Genomic DNA, 27067 nt, shown 5'->3' on the forward strand with positions numbered 1-27067 from the left:
AACCATATCTTCTTCACCTGCGTGTCCGCGCAGTTCCTATGGAGCTGTTTCCGCGAGATAGTGGGTGGAAGCTGGGACCACAACAATTTCCCCGCTCTCTTCGCCGACCTCCAGGCAATCCCATCCGCGGTACACCACATTAGGTGGCTGGCCATTGGGGTGCTTGCCTGGACGCTGTGGACTGTTAGGAATAAACTTGTGATTCAGCGCATTCCTCTTCGTCATGCTACTGACGCTTTGTTCAAATGGTCTGGTTACTTGCAGCTTTGGCGGCCGCTTAGCCGCCCCAGGAAGAGAGACGCCATCACATCCATCATCTCCCAGCTTCGCACGATGGCTCGCCGGATGGCCCCATCGCTTCCCCCACCACCACCGGAACCAGATTAGATCGTTGTCTTCTCGCCATCGCCACCGCCCTGCCGTTTATGTGTTATTTCGTCGTGTTCCTGTGTTGGGCTTGTTGTGTTGTGCCCACAGCTGGACTTAGGTCTGTTGGTCTCTGTGTGTGTGTGTGTGTGTGTGTTGGACCGGGCCGCGGTGGCTTTGTGTGCGTGTGTGGTGCGTTTTGTTGTGACCTTGGTACTTTGTGCTTGGTGGTTGCTTTATTTATAAAGCGGGGCGAAAGCCTTTTTCGGTAATGTTCAGATACCCTACCCACATATTTATGTCAAGTTCAAGTTTTGTCCCTTTATGACAAGGTGCCCTACTCACATTTAACACTCGATGTACATTTATGGGAAATAAACTCACAGTACACAAAAGAAGTAGGACTTGACCTGGAGCGAATACCACAGATAGGGAAGATTCTCCTGCATTGCTGTCAAATTCAGTGAGCAGAATAGGGCATGAGCAGTCACTTATCAGGACTGAACCAGCCAGGCAGTCAGGCATAATCAGGTTAGAATCTTTCAGAGATTTGTTTTTTCAACAGGCACAATGAAGCGCATAAAGCATGGTAAGTTTGTCTCTGCACTGGAGATATTAAATCAAAATGCATTTGCAATAAGTAAAATTCTTTCATTTTCCGTAACCCAACATTGCATTATATTTAACTCAATTTTCAAGTTAGGTTTTCACCATCAATCAAGTTAGCACAATCATAAGTACAACGACAAAGCTATACTCCATCTACTTTCAAGACGCTGCTGCCATTCAACATCATCCTGCTAGACAAAAAAATTGTCCTGATTTTGACCCAGCTACCCCAAGCTGTTGACCCAGCTATAGTCTGGTGAGGGATTTTTGTAGTTGCGCGCCTTCCGAATTGCAGCTTGCTTTCTTTTCAGTTTTTCCATAAGATGTTGCACTCTGGGATCTTCATTAGACATGGGTTGCTGTGTACAGTGCATGTCAAGCTCAGTTTTTGACCTTGAGATTTTTGTAACCCTTTTATCAGGAAGCTCGATGCTTTGGTGATTATTCCCCTGCTGCTCATCAAGTTCATTCTCATTATGTACATTTCTTGAGTGTCTGCAGGAGAAAGTTAAGGCAAAGGTTAACCTTACAACATTGGAATTGGTAACAAATTTGAATCCATGCACCTGAATGAGTCAGTCAAATCAATCCTTTTATCTTCCACAGAACTCCCTGCTTCCCCAGAGGATGGTACAGCTGACATTTGTTGCCTGACTTTCTGCAGCTCCACCTCTAATTCTTCTCTCTGCATTCTTTGTCGTTCTGCTTCCTTCTTGATGTCGCGCACCTTAAGGGAAATAACCACTGTTATTGTTAAGAAAAGTTACAGCAGTAAGTAACAATAAATCAACACTGAAGTAGAAGTAGACAGCTCACCAGGTTCTCCACAGCACATACATCAGTTCCAAGATCATCAACTGACCTCTCCAATAGTTTTACTTCTTCATCCTTCTTTTCAGCATATGTCTTCCTTTCATCCGCTATCTGTAGAAGTACAACAGAAGGGTTATACAAGGAAATTAATGCAAGCAGTATTAAGAGATACGCACCTGTCGAGCATCCATAGCAATTGCTTCATTTTTTTCGGCCACTGCCTGAGCAATCTCCAGCTTCTCTCTCAACATAAGCACCTGAGAGTCACAGTATTGTTTCTCGTAGGAAAGCTTGGAGAAGTCATTTTGCAAGTTTTGAAATAAGTTGTTCCTTTCATCAAGTAAATTTCTCAGCTCAATCAACCCTTCTTCCATTCTTTCAGTGGAATTACTTCTATGGGCCAACTCCTCTTTCCTAGAGTAACTGATCCGTTCAATATGGTTGAGCTGAGATCTCAATTCAGTGTTCTCCACAGAAACTGCATTTAGTTCACCAACTGTACTTGCTAGTTGCTCCTCTAGCACCGAAATCTTTTCATTACTCTTCATGATTTGAGCTTCTAGTGGTTGGCTTCCAGAAACAAGATTATCAAGATCATGTGATTTAGAAGCAACCTCAGGTTCTAATGATTTAATTGCTTCAGCCAACGCAACAAGTTGATCTGCTTGACCTTTTGCAACAGATGCTGACTCCTGTAGTATGCTAAGATCAAATGACAAGCCCTTTGCCAATTCATCTTTCCTAGCTAGTTCAGACTGTAAAGAGGAATTATGGGTGCTCAATTCCTCAACAGACAATTGAACCAAGTTTAAGTCATTGGACAACTTCATCATCATGGTTGATTGTTCATCGATGTACATTTGTACTTGAGCAGTAATTTGTTCCAAACATGCTTGAATGGAGACAGATAACTTCTCCATATCAATATTAGAAACCAAATCAACCATCCTGCTGTCCTTGCGCAGAATATGTAGCATTTCATGTCTCAGTGAATCATTCTCTGACTTCAAAGCATTTTCAATTGAAATTCCGAGTTTAATGACCTTGGCTTTCAACTCAAGCTCTTTACATAAGGCTGCATGGGAGCATTGCAACTCCATAAGAGCTTTGGCTTTTCCATCTCGATCTGTTTGCAAGGATCTGATGTTGGACTCTAAGGAGTCAATTACATAACTAAGTTTTGGGTTTTCCTTGCTCATTGCAAGTAGGCTTTCCATAACTTCATCCTTGTCCCGCTTCAGGTTCTTCAAATGAATCATTATATTACTGTTCTCCTCATGTAAATCATAAATTGCAACACTGCCCAAATCCTGGTCAACTCTCCACAAAGTTACTTCTGTCTTCATCCGTTCAAGTACTTCAGTAAACATAAGGTTCTGTTTTTGCAGTTGTACCTTGTGTTGCTCCAATTCTGAAGCAAAAACAAAAGATTCAATATCATTTTTAATTGTATTGATCATAACCGACTCGTGGTGGTAGTTTACAAGCCAACTGCACAACTCAAATTCATTGCACCCGTTAATATCATTTGCAGGTATACCAGTGTGTACTTCAGGCAGACTCACAACCTTAAGCATCGTGTCCTTTAACATTCTATTGAGAAACAAAGCTTTGTCCAACTGGTTATGCAGCTCTTCTTTTTCTTTGGATTGAGCTGCCAAAGAACTCCTGTTGGTAGCATCAATCTCTTCAGTCAAAACGGATAGCTCATTATACATGGAACCTGACCGTGCCAACATTGCTTTTTCTTGTGCTTGCAAATGCATAACTTTCTTCCCGAAAGAATCCAATCTTGAGCTCAGTTCAGTTGCTTCTTGTTCCTTCTTGGCAATACAACAAAACCTGCTGTTGATGTCGAGTAGTAACTTTCTTTTGAGAACACTACACATTTCCAGTTCATTCTTTGCTTTATCATTGTGCTCGCGCAGCATAGATATCGAAGAATCAGATTCGCGGATCCCACGCTGAAGGAGACCATTTTCTGCATGCAGCCCAGTAATTCTCGCCGACAAAATCCCCATATGGCAGAGGTGTAACACAGAAACAGCATAATCTTTTCCAATTATCTCTAACCAATTCTCCTCCAACCAAGCTCTTGCCAACTCTGCAAACTGCTGAAGTTTTGACTTCATCCATTCAATATCAGACAAAACAAACTCAAGGTTCTCCGCTAGCGAATTCTTCAGGTGTCTGATGCCATCTTCCAGTTCAAGAGCTACCTCATTTGCTTCAAGCAGGCTTGATCCAAATTTATTTTCCATATCCAGGTAAGTTAGTTCCTTCACATCCAGCAGCATCTTCAAACTACTGACCTCACTTAGCAAGTCATCCTTTTCAATAGTAAATGAAGATTCCTTTTGCTTGTACTTCTCTGCTTGATGTTTTGCATTTTCATTCAATTCCACCAGTGCCTTGACTGTAGAGTCTGCATCAGCTATAGTTGCCTGTGCTTCTTGAAACTTGGCTAAAAGAATTGATGCCTCAACTGATTTCTGTAGTGCAAGACATTTTGCCTCTGCGAGCTCAAATTCAAGTGCCTTGACTGTAGAGTCTGCATCAGCTATAGTTGCCTGTGCCTCTTGAAACTTGGCAAAAAGAATTGATGCCTCAGTTGATTTCTGTTGTGCAAGACATTTTGCCTCTGAGAGCTCAAATTCAAGTACCTGAAAGAATTATCACATTTGAAAACAAGAAATAATGATCGACCAAATCAACAAACTGAATTATTAAACATAACAATTTATCCTCGAATACATGCTCTCTGTTGCTTGTATGCCAAAATAAATTAACAAATGCATTGATCCAACCACATCAAATTCCATCATGTCTTGCAGAGCCAATACAGTGGTGAATTGATCCAACCACATGAAATTTCACAGAGTTCACTATTTATCATTCGCCAGAAGATGGTTAGGACTCAGGGATATTCAGCAGATGATGCTAAATTACGCCATAGGTTCTTTTGAGTTCTTTGATAATTTTGTTCCATGTCTAAAATATAAAACAATTTTTTTTGAAGAATAAACCTGGCAATAATAAACTTTTGTATGAGGCAATGTCAGTATGTTGCATAACCTAAAGAAGGACAGATTTCTGCAAAAATCCATAGAGCACCATAAAGCACTCTCCTACTACCTATTACTTTACACATTAAAACCATTTTAACCGAAAAAGGCTTTCGCCCCGCTTTACCTACTTGTATAAAAAATCTAGTAAAATCCTTACTGGAAATAGAAACGAATCTACTGTGAATATATGCTAATTTACAAGTCGAACTGTTTAATTTGTTCAGGAGGACACAAAACGAATTATGCAATGAGAACTTCAATGGAAGCCTAATGGCCTTTCAAGACGTTACCTCTTTCTCTTTATGCCATAAAATAAGTGATGTTGTGGCATCACAATCCTTTTCTTGCATATCTATCTCCAATTCTTTCATTCTAGCTTCATAGCCCTTCTCTTTGTCAATTATTTCTGACTTCAATTCAAGGACCTCAGAACTTAAATCTTTAATAGTTCTTTGACTCCAGAGATGGCATTCTTCCGCATTTTCCTTTTCTTGCAGAAGCTTGGTAAATTGAGACCGCAGCATCTGCAATTCACAAATGGCAGATTCCCTGTCCTTACATAGATGACAAACAACCTCAGCTTTGCGCTGCTCTTCAGTTTCAAGGGCTCCATGTGTTCGAGGCACATGTTCAAGGTTGATGACAGCAAGCTCCTCCTGATAAAATGATCTTTCAGTTTACAGCACTGTTATACAGAACGAAAGTAGGACTAAAATTCTGCAGACATAACCTTCAGGACATGTATCTGATCTTGCAAAGCATGCACATCCCCTATAGCATCTTCATTGACAACCGCCTTCAGATTTGAAGAGAACAGAAATTTCAAGTGATGGTAACCTACGATATATTTGTAACAAAAGAAACTGACTTAAGAATGAAATACATACATTGTTCTGAATGAGCCTTGCACGCTGAGCAAACTTGAGAGTACTGAGTGTTCCATTACTTGAACTACATGAACACACAAGAAGTTGTATGAGCATCCCAAACAAGATCTCATGCTTTCTTCAGTTTGGATCAAAGTCACAGAGTTCATTACCACAATGAAGGGCTGACGTTTGCAATGATCAATGTCTTGGAGTTTCCACCAAGTGAATCCTATAAGCAAAGGGAGTAGAATGACACTGGCTAGACATCAAGGGAAAACAGCAACAAGTAAAACAATAGCATGGTATTGGTATCTCGAGGTTCTTACCTGGAGAAGAAACGTCAATCTTGAGTCCCTGTAAGGAACATGCCTTTTCTTTCCATGTGTAAGATCAACTAAACTCATTATCACATGGCTGAAATTCACAATCCAGGAAAGTAGCCATGACTGAATAAAAGCGTAAATAATCCTTTTTCATATTAAAATATGTTTTGCGATTTTGAGTGTTAATCACGAACCTGAGTGTTGATAATGATTTGTTGATATTAGAAGCTTCCTTCAGCCTCTCACCTTCAGCACCAGATGACGTTTGCCTGTTTTAAATGCATATATCAACGGATTGGGATTTCAGACCCGGCCAGATAAATTGTGAGGCAAGTGAGAATATAGATCTACCTTTCAGACCCGGCGAGATCAACTATATTCAATCGTGCAAACCGTGTGTTAGATATGGAATCCTTCTCCCACCTACTCTCAATAGTGCATGTGAGAACACTGTGGGAGCGGCTACTTGCATGATTCATATGCGTCATAGAGACTTTCCTATTCGCAGAACCCTGCAGTAGGTTTCAGGCATATGCACACAGACAGTCATCATAGGATACTTGCAAGAAGAAGAAAATCCTAGAAAAAACGTATTTACCTGCATCAAAAGTGTTATGATGTCACTGACGCACGTAACTTCACGTTTAGTCACATTTTCAACATAGACACCAACCCTCGTATCTTCTCGGAGCTGCACATCAAGTTTCATGCTTAGTACATCGCACTACTAGATCATACACTTAGCAACAGCAAGAAAGCATACTTGAAGATTTGTGGATGAAGGGTCAAGAAGATCTGTAATTTGTTCATTGTAAATCTCCAGGAAAGAACACTCGCAGTTGTACTTAAGGTTCTCATCCCTCCTGCTCTCTTCTTCCTGCAATCTCAGGATTCACACATAACAGATTTGGAATCCATAGCAGTATAAGACACATCACAATGTTGTCAGCAACAAGCCTTGTGTTATCAATCAACAGAGGAAGAAAAATTACCGCTCTGATTCTCGCAATCAAGAACTCAAAAATACGTGGTGTCATGCCACATTCTGGACCAGGCTTCACTCCCAACTCACTGATTTCGCCAAGCATTGTGTCTGTCTTCCCACTTCCAGTCTGCAAACAACTTAATGTTTAACCGCATGAATATAACTTTACATTATAAGTAAGAAAAATTAAGGTTATAACAATATACCTGCCCATAAGCAAATACACAGCTGTTGTATCCAGCCATACAGTTCTCCACCATTGGTAAACCAGCAACTAGAAAAAGCACTTCCTGCAAATTCAAGATTTGATCACAGTCCAAGGATTAGCACAAGAGCATGAACCAGATTGTTTTGAAGCTGACCTGATTCACTGACTCACAAGCAACGTGGTCGAATGTGAAGCGAGTTTCTGGCTGTCCAATCCATGTGATGCTCTGCGCACTTTCTTGTTTCAAACACCGACTGTGACCATGAAGATTTTTCTCTGTGTCGTTTAAAGGACGGACACGGATAACAACCTGGATATTAAACCACAAATGTAAAGAATTCGTATAGCAAAGCCGACTCTCCAACACATGCGCTGACTCAAATTCAGAACTAAAATACACACTTGCCAGTTATAAATGGAAACAGAAAGGGAAAAAATATCAAAGAACGCATGTCTTGGATAGTACACAATAACAGGAGAACTTTCCAAATCAAACATTGTTATTTAGTATACTAGATGAGGTAAATGAATTATGGTTAATTGTGATGAATGAGTAAACGATATGCACTTGCTCTGTCATACTCCCCAACCAATCAATACAATTGCACTAGGTGCTAGGTAGCAGCAAAAAGAATTCAGCGGTAGGGCGTACCTGCACGTTGTTCTCCATCCAGAACGAGGGGTCCTCCTGGAGCTCATAATGCGGCACCTCCGCGGAATTTACCACTATTGCCGGCAGACACCTCCCCACCATCGAGAACCCCAACTCAAGCCCCCGGGCACCACCACTCCTCTGTACGATGCACGCCGGCTTCCTCGCGCTTTTAGTTGGTTTCCGCTGCACAGACCCCCCATAGGCAGTCTTAGCCCGATGCCCACGAGGAGTGGCGGCAATCGCGCCACGGGGGGCTGGGCTCACCCGCGACGGCGTCTCCTCGCCACGTGGTGCGAACCGTCTCCGGGACGGGAGCCTCGGCGTCTCCACGGGCCACTCCAGCTTCCTCTTCAACCGTGCTGCCGGTGTATGGACGGCGAGCAGAGGAGGCCGGGAGGATGCCATGGTGGAGTCCTTGGTGACGACATGGACGAGTTCGGGAACAGTCTTGCCGTCACGGGCTTGTTCCGCCTCAGGAGCCCTCGCCGGAGTACGGCAGAGAGATCCGCCGAGACCGCCCACCATTCTGCACAAGCACCAAACCGAATGTAAGAATGAAGAAAACCAGAGAGCTGGTGACATGTCAAAATTAGGAGGCGGCGACAACGATATCCTATATCGCCGAACCGAAAGATATATACTACAAAGAGTTCTCAGCCTACAGTCAAGAGCACATCTAAACAGACTAGGATCGGATGTGCATTTCACAATTTTAAAAAAATGCATATATTATATATCTGAGTGAACCTTAATTCCACGCCCAAAAAATGGAAACGAATTTGAATAAACGCATGTAGAAAAATCGTAATCGCCGGCCTCCCACCCCTAAACCCTAACCCTGGTCGCAAATCGTACGACAATCCACAAGCACCCCCAATCCCCGTCCCTCTGACAACTCATTCGAACTCCGATAAAAACCAACAACAAACGGCAAGAAGAATCGCCAATCACCAATCGCAATCGAGTCGCCGACGAACCCCCCCTTGATTCCCCTCCGATTAAGCACCCACACGCCGCCCGTCGGAACCCCACGAAATGCGACGGGAAAGTACAATGCGGGTGCGGGGAAGACGAACGCTACCGGCGAAGAGGCTGCGGGCGAGCGCGATGGGCGGAGGGAGAACGCGGGGAGGGACGAACTCGTCCACCTGCTCGCCGCCCCCAATCTCTCTCTCTCTCTCTCTCTCTCTTCGGTTCGAAGTGGCGGGCGCGGCTAAGGAAACGAGGCGTGGAGGGGTAAAAATGGGACCCCACTCAGTTAATTAAAGCTGAGCTGAGCTGAGCTGAGCTTCTATCGTGGTCGTGGTTTTGTCTTTCTCTGTTGGCCCAATTTCAAAACGCGCCCTTGCTTTTATTTCTCCTGGAAGCAGAGGAGACGCCGCCGCCGCTCGCCTGCGACGCGCTCCGCCGCCCCCGCTCGCCGCAGGGCTCCCCGCCGTCGCCGATCATCTCCAGCAAGGTACCCAGCCGCCGCAGCGCCTTCCTGCGACGTCAGTTGCGCCGCCGCCGATGGTTCAGTGGGTCCTCGTGGGCTCCAGCGCCGTCGCGTTTGCGCTCCTTCCCGCGGGGTGCGGGGTTTGATTCACTCTCCTTGGGCCGGGTCGTGCTTGCTAGGTTCGCCCCCGTCCCTTGCTACTTGCTCACTCTCCACAATTTTTTGGCAACAACCGAAACCCTAGCTAGCTACTCCCTCCGTTCGAGTGTACTTTCAACTTCGCTGGAGGAGTTTGACCGAGTTTGTGCAAATATATATCAATGTTTGTGACACCAAATAGGTATATAATGAAAATATGTTATACCATGAATCTAATGCTACTAATTTGATGGCATAAAGGTTGGTGTATTATTGTATATAAGGACGAACGGAGTAGCTTGAACAATTAACACGTCGCTGGCTTAATTAATTACTCTGTACGCTGTGGCTTGTGTTCAGGTTGATTGAAGGAGGGACCAAGGAGCAGTGGTCGCAGCTGTGTGTGAAGCTGTGTTTGTTTCGGTTGGTTGTTTGAGATTGTCAGCGTCTGGGCCGTGGGTTGTGCTTCTTAACAAGGTGATGGCTTCTGCTTGTTGGAGACAAAGGGTGCTTCCCTTTGTGTAATCATCATCTGCCTGGTACTGTGAGTGTGCTTGTGCTTGTGCTTGTGGACATGGATAAAAATAAAATGGAAGGGAAGAGGACAACTAGAGCTGAGTCTAAATCAAAGGCATCTTCACCCACTAGTGCAACTGCCTTTTCAGCCACCGCCTCTCGTCGGCACCCTACTCTCCCGAGTCTGCGGGCTGATGTGGACTACTCCAAATACAATCTGAAGAAGATGAAGAAGCTCAGGCTTGTCACGGAGACAGAGTGGTTCCCACCTCAGAGACATGATCGTCGCCTGACAAGTAGCCGGTTCTGGACAGTTGTGCAGAAGGACTTGTACCTTGCTCTCAAGTCACAGGCCAGCGATATGAGGTGGATCGATTGGCCGTCAGTCAACCAGAGTGTTGGCGCAGATGTTGATGTTTGTGGATACTTTGCAGCTACTCCGGGGCTTGACAAGCTGTTAGAGAGGCAGGACCTCAGCTGGGCTGACTCGCACATTCGTCAGTTCTACGCCACACTATGGATTCACCCAGATCGATCGAGGATCAAGTTCATGTTTGGGAACCAACAGCGTGAGTTGTCCAGGGATGATTTCGCCGGGTGTCTTGGCCTGTCTTGCGGTGGTGCCCGAGTGCACACCTTGGCATACCCCAATGGAAACAGTGATGAAGTTCACTTGCCACCTGTAGAAGACATTCGCCACCTTTACATCAATCCTGATGCCGTGATGGAGTTCTGGAAGGATCAAAATCAGTTGAACCATGAAACAGCTGTTGTAAACACAGTTGTGAGGATGTCGATCCGTCCTAGAGTTGGAGGCCGTGAGTCCCTAACTACAGTTGAGATTTGGCTTCTGCACTTGTTGAGGTCAGCACAGCCTGTAGACATAGTAGATTTGATGATTGGAGAGATGCAGGACACCATTCTGACAATCAGACGTCGGCTGCCCTACGCCCCGTATCTCATTCGCTTGTTTGACAAGAAAGGGTGGCTTGAGGATGGCATGAAAAGGGCTTTCGATCAGCACCTCAAGCCATACAAAGCTCCGAGGCCCGATGACAAGAGGAGGATCAAGAATAGGGAAAATCAGCATGACAAGTCGTACAAGGCTCTGAAGCCCGATGACAACAGGAGGCTCGGGACCAGGTCACTTCCAGCCCAGATGGAAGCTGGATTTGATGATGATGAGCATGTAGAGTTGGACCAAACACTTATCCCGAGCATACAGGAGCAAGCTCTTGGGGACACCACTAATGGGGAAGCTGACACAGATCCTGGCCATATAGCGCCACCCCCAGTGGCGGAGGACGAAATGTTTTTAAGGTGGGGCGAACTCTAAAGGCAAATAAATGATTTGATGCAATATCATAGCTTTTACGCAATAATAATACATCCATAATTTACATGATTTTAAACTAATTCAAATACAACGGAAATGCAAGCATATTTAAATAAGTCCGAAACATATGGATAATGAAAATTTAATGCTATCAAAGATTGCGAAGCTATTCTCTGAAAATTTACATCATAATAATTCATAACATGAAAATGTTGAAATTTATAGCCCTCCATGTGATGGCATGGTGTACTTTTTCTAGATATATCGTGGTTATTTTTAGGAAAACAGAGAGCGTGTTTTGTTTTTTTGAGAAAGAGATATTTTTTTTGAGACAATTTGAGAAAGAGAGAAAGCGTGGTGTACTGGTGCTTGCGATCGACTGGGATGGGCTTGATCGCTTAGGAACTCATGGGCCCAAATAACGTGGATAGAATCTGATGAGCGATTAGGCCCACTCGTTTTTCTTCGTTCTTACTTTTTCTAACGACGGTGCCGCGTATAGAACCAGATCTCCATGTGAAAGCAACGGCGTATGCGTACTTGTACAGATCGTTTTGCGCAAAATCAAGGTAGGGCGGGCGCCCCGCCTCGCCCTACCGGGAGCTCCGCCTGTGGCCCACCCCCAGTTCCTGATGAGTTCAGATTTGGCCAGCAGGGAGCTCACCACGCAGAGGCAGGAGGGTCGGGTGGTCATATCGCAGAGGCAGGAGGCTTGGCTGGTCATACCTATGACGTTCCTCCCATGCTGCCGAGACAGATTGATCGCCAGACGGCTATCCTTGAGCAGATGCAGAGACAGACGCAGGATATCCTGAACCTGGCTGTGGTTTCTATTGGTCAGAGTATTCGCCGTGACGCTCGCGACAGTGATATTCTGGCTCTTGATGAGAGTTTTAGTGCTTCCTGCGGACTCTAGGCGGCCTCCTGTCCCACCGGTTTGACGAAACAGACTCTACTTCTCAATGTCTAGTTTTGTGACATGATGAGCTGCTGCCTACTTCTGCTAGATCGGAGTGTACTCAGGTTCTCTCACCTTCAGGCTTAAGCCCAGCAGCCACTCGACGGGACCGAGACATAAGCTGGCTATTGTCGATTAACTTCGTTGGCGGGTTTCCCTGTGTGCTTTGTGTGTTTGATCTAGAAAGGGGAGAGATTTGACTTATATTATCCTTTTGTGCGTGGAGTCGTCTTTTGGGTGGTACTGTAAGTGTAAGATACCTATATGTTCCATGCCTACATACTTCTGCCTGCTCCTTATTTGCATTCTACATACTTTGTTTTGACAAGAATGCATGAATTTCATAGATCGAGGTTTAAAAGCTGCTGTCCTATACTTGCTGCCATCATTATCGCTGTGTGTGATGTGCTGAGTTAACCTCTTAGATAGAAGGCATAATGTTTTTTGATTCCTTGAGATCTCAGACCAGTGATTGAAATGCATCCAAGATGCCACTGCTTTAGGTCATTATTTTTACTTTTTATCATGATCTGCATGTTATCATCAGCTTTCGCATCCCTGAAAAATCACATCAATGTTTCTCGGAGAACTTGTCCATCGGTGTTTAGATTGTTGCCACCTTACAGAGTACAAGATGCGGAGACAGATTAATACTCCCTCCGTTCCTAAATGTAAGTCCTTGTAGAGATTCCACTGGATGGACTACAAACGGAGCAAAATGAGTGAATCCACACTTAAAATGCATCTATATACATCCGTATGTAGTTCATAGTAAAATCTCTACAAAGACTTACATTTAGGAACGGAGGGAGTAGAATGTTGTGTTTGGATTGCTGCCAATTGCAGAACTTTTACTGTGTATGCATACACACTTGTGCCAACCTAGTGATCTGTTTTCTTGTCGGTTCCTGCAACACCTAGTAATGTTGTGTTTTTACTGTGTTTAGGTTGTTCCTGCATATACAGGTTTTTTTACTGTGTGCATGCACACTTCAGTCGCATTGTATGCATACACATTCTTCTCAGTGAGCAAGTGTAGGAAGAAGGATATGGATTGTGTGATACTTGTGTGGTGCGACATATGGGTTTCCCCGTAGAGTGGATGGTCTCTCTCATCTCATGTACTGTACGTAGCAGCTCAATCAAATAGACTGACCAGCTTTGCCTTTTTCATTCTCCAAAATGTCTGTATATTCTTGTAGTTGGCCATATGAGCCGAGGTAAGTAAATCGAATGATCTTTACAATTGAAAATTTATGTCACAATTTGGTAGTGCTGCATCTGAATCACATATCAACCAAGCCATAAATAAATCTGCAGGCTCTTTGGATATAATAAAATTAATTAGTACTCCCTCCGTTCACAAATATAAGATGTTTTACTCTATAACTTTTTTCTAAATCGGCTCAAGCCTCCTCCAAGCTTCTTGTCGTCCAACATTCTTGACTTTGGCAGCTGCTTTCTTCAGACTTGTTTCCTTATCCTGGAGTTTGGATTTCTCCTTCCTGTTACATATAAAAAAGGCAATCATTCTCAGATACCATGTAACATCAACAGAAAACAAAGCATCCTCCACCATTTCTAAAACCATCAAGTTACCAGGAAAATCAGTTAAGGATGAGAGGTGAGCTACACAAGCACAATTAATCAAGCTGAGATCACTTCTGATGGATAATACAATATATATTATGCCTAACTAGTCAACTGGAAGCAGAGTGCTTTTCTAGCAATTGTTCAGAACCTGCAAATCAATTTAGGATGAGTGCGTTCATAGAAGTGAGTGTGCGTCCGTACTGTGTTTTTCAAAAATAGAAGTAGTTGAAGGGGGCTTGGGGGCTGCTTTGCCTCTTTTCAGAAGGAAAAAACAGTAATCCACATTTTGTCCTGCTAAAAGTAGCTTTCCTTGTTACAAGCATTCTGATGCTACAGCTTTATACCATTTATATCCCCTCCCCTGTAACAGGTGAAGGATAATATTTAGCATTTTTAAACGACAACAGTAAAGTATCTAAAGAAGATCAGCACGCCAATATAACACAAGCATATGAAATCACCACTTGAATGGGCTCCTACATCCTCCAACAGAGGATGCAAATGGAACATTAGTATTACTTTGAAGACTAGCAGGGGCCCTGCTATGCAAAAATTTAAAGGTAGCTACTAGCTAGTAACAGTGGTCACTCTCCATCTCTTACAACCAACATAAATAGTTGATGGGTGAAGCTAATGCGAAAACAAACTGTCGTATCAATGATTTATTACAAACAGTGTCTAATCGACGCAAAAAACATCAATTTGCTAAGAACATTCACGACCAGCAGGCAGGGATAACAATGCCAGTGTGCAGATAATCGACATGATTATCAGGTCCTCCAGCAGCAGTGAACACCTTGATTGCTTGTTGCATTGTTGGACGGCGTGATGGATTTGGTTCTATGCACCGAGCAGCAAACGCGATCACTTTGAATACTTTGCTTGCGACTTCAGCCGCTGGGAGTGGGATCCGGATGTCCAACAAATCCTTGAGTGATGTACTCTTATCGGCCATGGATGAAAGAAAATCACCTGGATGGTGTCCCATGAACAACTCGAGCGTGAGCACCCCAAAAATATAGACGTCACATTTCTCTGTCACCCTTGTTGATTATTATTGACACTCGAAAATGGCATGATTGCAAAGGATGACTTGAGGCTATAATGAGATGATGTTTAAATTATGAGTTCATGTCACCACTGGATGGCTCTCTTCAAGCCGCTTGAAATAAATATAGAGATGGTCCAAAACGAAGCTCGGATGCAAAAGTTATGCCAATCTTAGAGATGCTCGTATTGACACCAGATTGAAGAATGGCGCGAAACCTAATTAAGATGGCCTCGGATGGAAAAAGTTACAATTTCAAAGTTCTTTGACTCGTCGAAACGGACGATTTTGATATAAAAATCGTCCCCATCCGAGGTCATATTCAAAAGTTACAGGCAAAACCGTGCGCTGCAGCAATGTTTGGCCGGATCATCCGGGCCGGGGTCCGGATCATCCGGGTAATTGAAGTACAAAGACACCAGAAGGTTGGCGCTGAATCCGGATGATCTGAGTCCAATACCGGATGAATCGGATGGAGGCCGGACAGTCCGGGTAAAAGTCCGGACGTCCGGGCAGTTTTTTTCTGCTGCCGATGTTAGAAAACAGCCCTAAACTCCCTCAAGATGACCTCAGATCGAAACGTGTTCAACATGAAAGTTGTGTGTCTCATCGAGGCGGTTGATTTTGATATAAATCTTGCCCAAATCCAAGGTCGTATGTGGATTTTAGAGCCCAAACAGTGAGCTGCTGTCAGAAAATTGGGCTAGGCCGGATCATCCGGGCCTAGAGCCGGACATCCGGGCCGGAGGTCGTGAGAAGTCCGAGTTTGGCCAGATTTTGATGATTTGGACGGTAAGGCAAGTCCTTTTCTTGTACGGAAAATCCACCCTCCTCTTATATAGATAAGAGGTGACGGCCGATTGAACAACACATAATCGAACAAATCTATCTACATTTTTTACCTTTACTTTTCCTTCTCCCTTTTTCTTCTTCTTCCTCGTTCTTCGCCTGTTCTTATTGTTGCAGGGCGGCAAACCTCGAGGCCCTAGGGGCGATCAGGTCGACCTAGGGCAGCCCATAGCCGCCGCGCGCCCTGACGGGGTCCCTCCCGGGCGTGTGGGGTTTCGGGTCTACAAAAGAGCCCACCGGATTGCCTTGTGTACCGCGCTTCCGGCGAGTCTTCTTCGACGTGAGCTGCGGCGCATCACCCCCGGTGTCGAGGGTACACGTGACGTGCTCGTGTGCGAACACACTTTTTGGCGACTCCGCTGGGGACGAAGCTTTGAATGGTCTTCGGCCTGTTCTTGGTACGAAGAGATTGTCATCTAGGGTTTGCAATCTACAAAGGTAATATGAATACCCAATTCACATATGTAGATGCAAATAATGCATATGTTGTTGCTAGATCATCTAATGAGCATACTATATCGGCTAGCCCTAGTTTTATGAATCATGCATCTAATTATGCGCAAGGGCCGATGCAAAACAATCTTCATGCTTCAAATTCTTATGATTTTAGCAACGTACACCATATGTATCCAAACTCTCATGCATCGGCAACCCCACAAATCCATATGCCGATGAACAACATGATGGGTTTGGTTAATCAATTTGAAAGACCTCATGTTAAAATTTCTAATAGCATACAAGAAAGTGTTTCACCTTTTTATTCATCGGCAACTAATTTGCAATATGTGAATCCAACCTTACCGATGGATGGGAGAATTGGCCATGCTACTACTAGTTATTCGGCCAGTTACTCTCTACCATCATATGCTACACCTCATGTTAGTAATTTTTCAGCACCGTATGCAACTGTAGATGTTCATAATTCGGCCCGCGTCTTCATGGTCATAGCGGAATAAGTGAAAATTTTACAGGAACACATGTGCTGTCATCAAATACTGTAGCATATAATGCATACTCTACGCAATTCAAGAATTTTGACAACTCTCACGAATCATTGCCGAAAGAATCTGAAAGTATTGCGGAGCAATCCCTTCCAAAAGCGGTTGTGGCTGCATTAAAAAAGAGCTTGACACAAAACAAGAGAATTAGTGCTCTTTGCCTTGAACAATATGAAAAGGGTTTGTTTCCTGATTATGCTGCAATAAAGGCTAGAGTTTTGCAGGAGGATGAAACTTCATCAATTGGTAGTATTGGTGAGAGAGCATATGGTTATACAGAAGTGCATACACCTCCACCTAGTACCGCAGCATATTATACACCCCCTACACAATTGCAAAATTTCGGTAACACTAATACTTCATTGCCGAAAGATCCTAAAAGCATTGGGGGCAAACTAATCTAGAGCGGGCTGAAATTGAGAGGGGAGTTAAAGCTTTGCGCGATAGGGTGCAAGTACTTCGCCAAGAGAGAATTGATAGGGAATTAGCTCAAAGAAAAGAAGTCTTGCCAATTGATATAACTGGTGAAAAGAATGATGATTCGGAAACTAAAAGTGCTTCGGTTGAAAAAGCCGAATCAAGTAGTATATATTCCGAATCCATCAAATCCAAAGAGGCAAACATTGTTGAGAAAGGGCATGGAAAGTATAGCAAGACAGCCATACTTGATTTTTCTGACGTTAACGGAACCTACTTCCTGCCCTATGAGTTTCGTGCCATAGAAATTGACGAGCTTCAAGAACAAGAACAAGTAGCCGAAGAAAGTTTGGTGGACAAATATCTTCAAACTAATGATGCACGAAATCAAGAAAAAAATTATGACAAGGCGTTGGGGAGCTATCAGAAGGCGGAGCAAGATATTCTTCAAATCACACCACCATCACGCTCTCCCAACATATTTGAAGAGGTCTGTCTAGCAATTAATTTACCTGTTTTCAGATTTGGTCATGACTTAGTTGTTGATGCATATATTAGAAAAAAATTCATAAGAAATATTGAGAGACCAATGAAGAAGGGTAATTCATTTGTTAGCAATCAGATTGTCACAAAGTATATCAGTCAATACATTACACCATTCAGAAAGACCGATAGCGAAAAATTATTGCAGCCAAGGCTTTCCCCATTGCTTTATCTAAAGTTCATATCTAATGGTGTAGATTTGCTTATTTCTTACTTGGCTTACACTTGGTCTCAACTGAGACATGTATGTTCTAACTATTTTCGTTTCAGAAATTTAAAGCCAAGGTTAAAATCTACTGAGCAAACCGATGCAAGTATAGGTTCTTATCCAATGACATCGGTAAGAGAATGCAAAATAAAATTCATAGCCGAATGGGGTGATACAAAATCTGAATCATTCGTTTGCTTAACTCCAAAGCCGTTATCACAGCAAGATCAGCTAGAAAATAAGAAGTTTACCTTCAATTCAAGCATGTGTGATCAAATATTTGATTTGTTGCTGAAAAATAATTACATAAGAATTCTTGATCACCATGTCAAGCCATCAATTCAAGGACGAATGTATTGTAGGTTGCATCATTCGTTCAAACATAATTTTGAGGATTGCAATATGTTTCGTCAAATAGTTAAATTGGCCATTGATAAATGACGATTGAAATTTGTTGAGACACCAAGAGATGACCAGTCTATCCCGATTGGTCCTGATGGGAAAAAGTTTATGCATCGGCTGCTTCAAGCCGATCCATTTAAAAAGAAGGTAAAAACTGCAGGTGACGGGATCAAGCTTTCAAGAAGAGAAGTTGCTGAAGAGCATAATGAACACCATCTTGAGGCCGAGAATTCTGTCGAAGCTACAATGAAGACGCCAAGGACTGGGGGGCAGCAAGCAAATCCAATGTTCAATGAAAGTGAACTGAAAGAGAACAAAGGCCGAAATAGGCGCAAGTGTAAGAGATCAAAAATCACCTTCACTGAACTATTGAATAAATATCAAAAGAAGAGTGAAGAGAATACTCATCAGTCGAATCATGCAAAGAAACTACGATCACCCCCAAGGCGCAAATATGAGGATCGGTATTGGCAAAGTGAGAATTTTTATGCAACATATTCATATCTTTTAGGCCGCCAATGCCAATGCCGTGGATGCCTCCCTATGCTCATGTAGATCCATATCCATCATGGGACAGGTATGATACAAGGGCACATTCTCCATCTTATTTTAGACCATCTCACCAATGTTATGCAACTCCAAGAAGATCAACATTTCAGCAATGACATGTTAAAGAACGTTTCAATCATAAGGAATCGGTCTGGAGCTCAAGGAAGAAGAAAGAGGTGGTCAAACAAGTTTACCGCGTTAAAAGAGATGGTCGTAAGAGTGCTACTTCAGATTTGATCTCAAATGAGAAAGAGCCAATGAAAGTGTTGACGTTGGCTACTCAAAACAATGAGATGAAGCAACCAATTATTGAGAGTCAAAGTGCCAAATCTGAAGAAAAGAAGTTGAGAGTGCACAAGGTAAAACAAGAATTGACATTGCTTCAAACAAAATCGCAGCCGGGGTGCCCACTTGGCTTATCATATTGGCAAAAGAAGAAATTACAAAAACTTAGTGCACAAGAACTTGAGGAAAGGAATATGGCATGGGTTCCCAAAGGAAGTGCTCAAAATAAGAATTATGTGCAAGCTTCCATTACAAGAAGTGCGGCAAAGGTGACGAAGGAAAAAAGTGAAAACTATGAAGGACCAAGACGAAGGTTTCAGCATCTTCGGTCTACACATTATCCATATTCTTCAACTATGCCATTAACACCTATGCCATGGAATTCGTCATCAGGTATGATTGGTAACCCTCAATGGGCTTATTTTAATCCATGGTTGCAACATAATTTTCTATATCATGAGAGGGTATTACCAAATCACTATACATTTGGTTAGTAACAATTTTGTTGCTAATACAAAGGGGCCGAAATATTTTATTGCTATTTCATTTGTTTATTTCGGCTATACATACTTTGGTGGGTGAATTCTATATGGACCTCATGGTAATGGCTGATATTTATCTATCGCCCTAAGAATATGTCAAAGCATGGTCGGTGTGGTACCCTAACATCGTCCTTAGTTCAATAGGAGAGCAAAACAAGCCTCATGCCACTTAAAATATTTTTGCACAATAATCACATTCGAATATGAAATTTTATTCAGTTTGGTGCTTTTGGTTGCCATAGGTGCTATACATATTTCGGCTTCCGGTGATTTGTTATGAGTAGTGCAACAAATATCCAAGGGTTACCAATGTTTTGACGAATCACTTATAATTTATCTTGAGGCACGTCTAGATGTCTATCCTCCTTGGGTTGCTTTGAAATTATTCCCACATCTAGACATGACAATTCAAAAGAGTTGGCATAGCAAAGCATTTGGCTACTATGTTACTCATGTTGCATTGTATTTCTATCAATAGTCGATGCTTAGTTTCGTCAGAATAGGTAAGGCCGAAACGAAGTCCACCGCTTCGGCCACTAATGAATTTTTCTTATGCAGGCGAAAGTAAGGATTGGAGAAATTTTATTGTTGATTATCTGCAAAATCCTAATAAAAGGGTGAATAATATGGTTCCGAGGATGACCTTGAGATATATCTATGGAAATTTATCATTGGATTATTAATGAAGTTGAGAAGGTTTCACCAAAGTTTGCATCAAGGATTCAAACAAATAAGAGCCGATATATATTTATTGCCCTAAGCACGTGCAAAGTGGTCGATGGAGTGTTGACATCGTCCTTAGAACCAACACGGTACAAGTTATTTTTCGGCACGCTAGCTTTGCCAAAAAAACAGGGGGGCACGTGTTGACGCTCGAAAATGGCATGATCGCAAAGGGTGACTTGAGGCTATAATGAGATGATGTTAAAATTATGAGTTCATGTCACCACTGGATGGCTCTCTTCAAGCCGATCGAATAAATATAGCGATGGTCTAAAACGAAGCTCGGATGCAAAAGTTATGCCAATCTTAGAGATGCGCGTATTGACACCAGATTAAAGAATAGCATGAAACCTAATTAGGATGGCCTTGAATGGAAAAACTTACAATTGCAAAGTTCTTCGTATCGTCGAAACTGACGATTTTAATATAAAAATCGTCCCCATCCGAGGTCATATGCAAAAGTTACAGGCAAAATCGTGCGCTGCAGCAATGTTTGGCCGGATCATCCGGGCCGGGGTCCGGATCATCCGGTTAATTGAAGTACAAAGACGCCAGAAGGTTGACGCTGAAGCCGGATGATCTGGGTCCAATCCCGGATGATCCGGATGGAGGCCGGACAGTCCGGGTAAAAGTCCGACATCCGGGCAGTTTTTTCTGCTGCAGATGTTATAAAACAGCCTGAAACTTCCTCAAGACGTCCTCAGATCGAAAAGTGTTCAACATGAAAGTTGTGCATCTCGTCGAGGCGGTTGATTTCGATATAAAACTCGCCCAAATCCGAGGTCGTATGTGAATTTTAGAGCCCAAACAGTGAGCTGCTGTCAGAAAACTGGGCTAGGCCGGATCATCCGGGCCTAGAGCCGGACATCCGGGCCGAAGGTCGTGAGAAGCCCGAGTTTGGCCAGATTTTGATAATTTGGACGGCAAGGCAAGTCCTTTTCTTGTACGGGAAGTCCATCCGCCTCTTATATAGATAAGAGGTGACGGGCGATTGAACAACACACAATCGAACAAATCTATTTGCACTTTTTACCTTTACTTTTTCCTTCTCCCTTGTTCTTCTTCTTCCTCGTTCTTCGCATGTTCTTCTTGTTGCAAGGCGGCGAACCTCGAGGCCCTGGGGGCGATCAGGTCGACCTAGGGCATCTCATAACCGCGCGCGCCCTGACGGGGTCCCTCCGGGCGTGTGGGGTTTCGGGTCTACAAAAGAGCCCACCGGATTGCCTTGCATACCGCGCTTCCGACGGGTCTCCTTAGAGGTGAGCTGCGGTGCATCACCCCCGGCGTTGAGGGTACACGTGACGTGTTCGTGTGCGAACAATTATGCAAGCTCTGCCACACCAATATTCAACAGTTAGATTTCTCTGACACTTCAACATACTGAATCTAGAGGATCACACAACAAAGGTAGTACTCCCTCCGTTCCTAAATATAAGTCTTTGTACAAATTTTACTATAGACTACATACGGAGCTAAATGAATGAATCTGCACTTAAAATGCATCTATATACGTCCGTATGTGGTCCATAGTGATATCTCTATAAAGACTTATATTTAGGAACGGAGGGAGTATTACCCAACTGCTAAAGAAGTTCGCTCAATAACTGTTGCCATTGTAGATTGTACAGACTAGAGAGTAGAGACAAACAAAGTGTGGTTGGCAAACAAAACTATGATAGGATAACAGATTAAACAAGAAATTAGGATATTTGTACAAATTACTTCTTGGCATCCTCAGCAAAATAAATATAAAATTTTAAAATTTGGTCGGGAGAGAAAGAAAACATAACAACACACAGATCTAACAGAAAAGGATATAATTTACCTAGGGCAAGATACCCTTTTGTCCTGGCAAGCCTTGTGCAGTTTGAATCATCCGCATATAGTACTTTGGCTATACCAAAATCAGAGATGCATGCTCTGAATTCCAGATCAAGCAAAATGTTGTTGCTTGATATGTCTCTATGGACTATCGGTGCAAAGCAATCATGATGCATTTAAGATAAAGCATGAGAAACATCATTGATAATATTTAACCTTCTTATCCAATCCAAATCAGCTATAGTTTCCCTATTCTTTAAAGATTATGCTAAGCTTCTTCTGTCCATGTATTCATACACCAGAAATCTTCCCTGAGTTGCAGAACAGTAGCCAAATAACTTCACAATGTTTCGATGCTAAATATGGATCAATGCATCTATTTCATGATCAAATGACTCATCATCTTCCATCAGATGGATCTTCTTCACCACAAATATTTCACCACTAGGTAACTGAGCTCTATACATCGACCCACTATCTCCAGTTCCAATGCAGTGACTATCACCGAAATTCTTTGTGGCGTCAACAATTTTCTTGTACAGATCTTGTCCATCAATGTTCCAGATGACGAACAACTTTGTTTGCTGCAAGCCATTACCACTTCATGTGCTATATTTCTTCCTTTTATATCTCAATATTGTTACTACTGTGGTGATAAGTGTCATGAATATGCAACTTGTATTACTAGGAGGTCAAAGCCACCATATATATGATGTACATGAGGATGCCAAAAGGCAAGAATACAAAAGGCCAAAGGCCATCATCAATATAACTCTAACACCCCCCCCTTCAAACTCATGGTGGCTCGACAACACTGAGTTTGGAGAGGTGAAATCTATGTTGTGTGCTCTAGTCTGTGCCTTCGTGAAGAAGTCCGCTAGCTGTAACTCGGAAGGCACATACTGAAGAGCAATAACATGATCCTGCACAGCAGCGCGCACATAATAAGCATCAACACTAAATATGCTTGGTAAGCTCATGCTTCACAAGGTCCCGCACAATACTGATAGCACCTGTACTATTGGACAAGAGGGTGGTAGGTGTAGTAACAGAAACACCAAAATCCTCCAGTAGTCATCGTAACCAAGTCACCTCTGTCGTCATAAGAGCCATAGCTCTCAACTCGGCCTCTGCACTCGAACGAGAAACTACAGTTTGTTCCTTCGTCTTCTAGGCAATGAGAGAACTACCAAGAAAAACACAATAAGCAGAAAGTGAACGGCGATCCGAAGGATCACTGGTCCACGTAGCATCTGAATAGCCCTGGAGCTATAACGAGTTGGTACGAGGAAAAAAGAGACGATGAGAGATCGTGCCACGAAGATATCGTAGAACACGAAGAAGGTGACTATAGTGAACTGAAGTGGGAGCGGAAACAAACTGGATCAGAATATGGACCGGATAGGAGATATCCGGATGAGTGACAGCAAGAGAGACAAGACTCCCAACAAGATGACGATAACACGTCGGATCAGACAAGAGCTCACCATCATAAGCACGAAGGTTAACATTGAGCTCCATATGAGTCTCAGCAGTGCGCTCGTCACTAAGAGTCGCACGAGCAAGAAGACCCTGGATATACTTTTCTTGGGAAATAGAAAAGCCATTAGAGGAGGAGGAAACCTCAATCCCAAGAAAGTAACAAAGGGGACCAAGATCAGACATAAGAAACTGCTCACTGAGATGGGCCTTGACGAAGGCAATGTACTCAGAATTATCGCCAGTCATGATCATGTCATCAACATATAGAAGAAGAAGAGTGTGACCACGAACAGAAAGGTGGACAAACAACGCTAGATCATGAGCACTGGGCGAAAAACCAGCTGTAGTGACCACAGAGGCAAAACGCTCAAACCAAGTGCAGGGGGCTTGCTTAAGGCCATATAGAGAGCGACGAAGACGACAAACCATGCCATCAGGAACTGAATACCCAGGTGGTGGCTGCATATAAGCTTCCTCACACAACTCACCATTAAAGAAGGCATTCTTAACATCAAGCTGAGACACGGACCAATGGCAAACAGAGGCCACAGTGATAAGTATGCGGACAGTGGTCATATGGGCCATAGGAGCAAAAGTCTCATCGTAATCACGACCATGCTCCTGCTGAAAGCCACGAGCCATAAGACGAGCTTTATAACGCTCAAGAGAACCATCAGAGCGAGTCTTAATCTTATAGACCCACTTACAAGTGATGGGACGAACACGGGGGGAAGAGAAACCAGGTCCCACGTGCCATTGCGCTCAAGGGCAGCAATCTCCTCTGCCATCGCGAACTGCCATTCAAGATGAACAATAGCATCTCGATAAGAAGTCGGCTCAAGAACGGCCGAAAGACCATAACGAGAAGGAGAATATCGGTCAGGGGGCGGACAAGGCCGAGAACAAAGACCATAATTCGGGTGAGAGGAGGAAGACGACACAACAGAAGTAGAGGGCACATCGGCAGACTCATTCACAACACGTGAACGACGAGTATAATGAAAAGGAAAGGACGGAAGAGGTGGAATCACTTGAGGTGGAGACGGGGAATGTATCGATGATGAAGGTGGAAAAGGGGAAGCTATCGGCGATGAAGGTGGAGAATCATGCGACGAGTGAGTAGAAGAAATCATAGGAGAGGACGGCGTCCGATCTGCAACAGCAGGATGAGGAGTAGGAATACTGGGCACAGAGGGAGGTGTATCTGGGAAAGTAAGAAAAGAGATGTCCTCCATAGAAAAAGCCGAGGAGGATGGACGCGGGTAGAAGGGACGAGATTCATCAAAGGTCACATCCCGGGAAAAACGCATCCGGCGACCGACAAGATCCCAACACTGATAGCCCTTATGCTCATCACTGTATCCAAGAAAGACACACTCAACAGACTGAGCGGTCAATTTGGTGCGCTCATGAGGGGCAAGCAAAACATAGCAGACACAACCAAACAAACGGAGCAGATGCCACTGCTGAAAAGAGCTGGTAGATGCAACAACAGGGGTTGCGAGCAGGGTCGGCCCATAGGCCGGGGCAACGGGGCGACCGCCCTGGGCCCCTGGGATGTAGGGGCCCCGGCCCAGGTAGTATCTTCTTTAGGTCTAGAAAAAATTAAGAGGAAATAAAAGAAAGCCCAAGCCCACCACGTAGCTAGCACTCACGGACCGAACTGGAGCACTCCATCGATCTCCTCCAGTCTCCTCGCCGCCTCGGCTCCTTCCCCGAATTCTCCAATCTCAGAGAACGGCGCCGCCGCTCCCATGCACTTCCAAATTCGATGTGCCTCACCCGTGTATACATTAATGGAGATCGATGGTGCTATTCCCTTCCCCCAATCATCTATGTTTGCATCCTCAATGTTCCCCATCAAGTAGACGTTTGAGGCATCACCGCATCTGAGATGGTAAGTCTCCCTCCTTCGCCTAATCAAGTACTTTTTTCATTCATTGTTAAATAGCCCGCCTCTACGCCTCTGATTGCTCCATCTGACATCTCCAATTCTTCTCTTCCTAGTTCCTGCTCTTCTGCTGGCCTGTTCTTCAAAGCTTCATTGGATCCAGGGATGAGAAGGGGGGATGGGGAATCAGTGTTGCAGCCTTGCAGATCTAGGAAGCTGCATTGACAATTCGACATCAAGCCATATGCCCATATTCAGGTGTTTTTGTTCCCTGTATTGACTGTTTTTCTACAATTATTTCATTATTTGGTTACATGTCTTCTAAAAAATGTTTATAAGTGAGAAAAGGAATAGAAAAAAACTGAGAGATGACCTGGTAGAATCCCATAAAGGTTCAATTGACATTTTTATACAAATAGTAGTTCTTCGAAGAACTTAAAAGTGTTCAGAAGTATATTTGGCTTCTTACTTAGCTCAAAGACTTGAATTATTGAATGATATTGAATTATGCAAATGCTTTTGAAATACAATATATTCTGAATTTTTATCTACCCACGAGGGCCCCATTTTGTCGTCTCGCCCCAGGGCCCCGCATATGTATGGATCGGCCCTGGTTGCGAGACTAGCACATGTGGCAGCAGAGGGAATACGAAGCCATTCAAGCTCACAAAGACCATCAGAACATCGAGGGCCAGCACCAAGTAGAGCGCCCGTGCGACGATCCTGAACAGAACATGAATCAAAGTCGAGAATGACCCTACAACTAGAGTCAACAATTTGACCACCAGATATGAGCTGTATGGTAAGTCGAGGAACATGAGCGACAGAGGGAACATAAAATGAAGAAGTGCTAAGAGTGCCTCGACTGGCTACAGGGAGGGGAGTGCCATCAGATGTAAGAACACGAACAGGAGACTCGACAGGTCGAACAGAGGTCAAGTGGAAGAATCATAAGTCATATGAAAGGAAGCTCCAGTATCAAGAATCCATGAGGATGTACCTAGAAGAGTAGGTGGTGGTTTCTCAGTGCCAGAAGAGTCAACCACGGAAACTGCAGAACCTGTCGGCGAAGAATCCCAAGCATCAAGTAGGCATCGCAGCTGCACAACCTCACGGGCAGATAGGGACACGCGCGAGAGAGGTTGAGGTAGAAACACATGTCGACGATGAGCAGTCGCCACCTCCCGTGGAAGCCGCGTGGAGAGTCGGCTGTGAGTAGAAAGTCGACGTAGAGCCGCATGTGAAAGCCATTGGGGGAGTCAACATAGAGCGCTCACCACCGCGTGCAGAAGCTGCGGGAGCAGTCGACATAGGGCGAGAATCATCAGTTGCAGAAATCGTGGGAAGAGTCGCTGAAGAATGACCAACACCATGCAGAGAAGCAGCTACAAGAGGTGCTATAGCTGTCGAAGGAGTCAATGTAGAGCGACCAGCAGC

At 43.8% G+C, this 27067-nt stretch overlaps 2 protein-coding genes and 1 pseudogene across 3 annotated transcripts; 1 reads left to right on the top strand and 2 right to left on the bottom strand.

Moving 5' to 3' along the window:
• Positions 1-1020: 1020 nt before the first annotated feature.
• Positions 1021-9061, bottom strand: LOC119307578 (kinesin-like protein KIN-12F). Of its 2 annotated transcripts, XM_037583657.1 has the most exons (18): positions 8978-9061; positions 7894-8422; positions 7396-7551; positions 7240-7323; positions 7041-7160; positions 6812-6925; positions 6647-6739; positions 6400-6560; positions 6243-6317; positions 6052-6139; positions 5896-5954; positions 5744-5807; positions 5587-5652; positions 5147-5512; positions 1965-4451; positions 1792-1899; positions 1542-1702; positions 1021-1470 (listed from the first exon to the last, which is right to left on the bottom strand). In XM_037583657.1, the coding sequence occupies exons 2-18, from the start codon at positions 8419-8421 to the stop codon at positions 1200-1202; spliced, it is 5001 nt and encodes a 1666-aa protein (XP_037439554.1). In that variant the 5' UTR covers position 8422; positions 8978-9061; the 3' UTR covers positions 1021-1199. The 2 variants fall into 2 exon arrangements, with proteins under 2 accessions (XP_037439554.1, XP_037439555.1); XM_037583658.1 differs by lacking the exons at positions 7894-8422; positions 8978-9061 and having other exon boundaries at positions 7413-7528.
• Positions 9062-9852: 791 nt separating this feature from the next.
• LOC119309164 lies at positions 9853-11321 on the top strand. Its single transcript, XM_037585213.1, has one exon. It carries the CDS (start codon positions 10044-10046, stop codon positions 11319-11321), a length of 1278 nt encoding a protein of 425 aa, XP_037441110.1. The 5' UTR covers positions 9853-10043.
• A 3266-nt stretch (positions 11322-14587) lies between these two features.
• LOC119309165 overlaps positions 14588-27067 on the bottom strand; it is a 29927-nt pseudogene continuing 17447 nt past the window's right edge.

Source organism: Triticum dicoccoides, chromosome 5B (genome assembly GCF_002162155.2).
Source record: "Triticum dicoccoides isolate Atlit2015 ecotype Zavitan chromosome 5B, WEW_v2.0, whole genome shotgun sequence".
NCBI lineage: Eukaryota > Viridiplantae > Streptophyta > Magnoliopsida > Poales > Poaceae > Triticum > Triticum dicoccoides.

What these genes read in the sequence shown, in the direction of transcription:
- LOC119307578 (XM_037583657.1), bottom strand. Translation starts at nt 8,421, where the DNA reads ATGGTGGGCGGTCTCGGCGGATCTCTCTGCCGTACTCCGGCGAGGGCT. An exon ending in GATCTCGCCGGGTCTGAAAG is followed by an intron (nt 6,318 to 6,399) that starts GTAGATCTATAT and finishes CATTTAAAACAG; the next exon opens with GCAAACGTCATCTGGTGCTG. An exon ending in CAAGGCTCATTCAGAACAAT is followed by an intron (nt 5,653 to 5,743) that starts GTATGTATTTCA and finishes TCAAATCTGAAG; the next exon opens with GCGGTTGTCAATGAAGATGC.
- LOC119309164 (XM_037585213.1), top strand. Translation starts at nt 10,044, where the DNA reads ATGGATAAAAATAAAATGGAAGGGAAGAGGACAACTAGAGCTGAGTCT.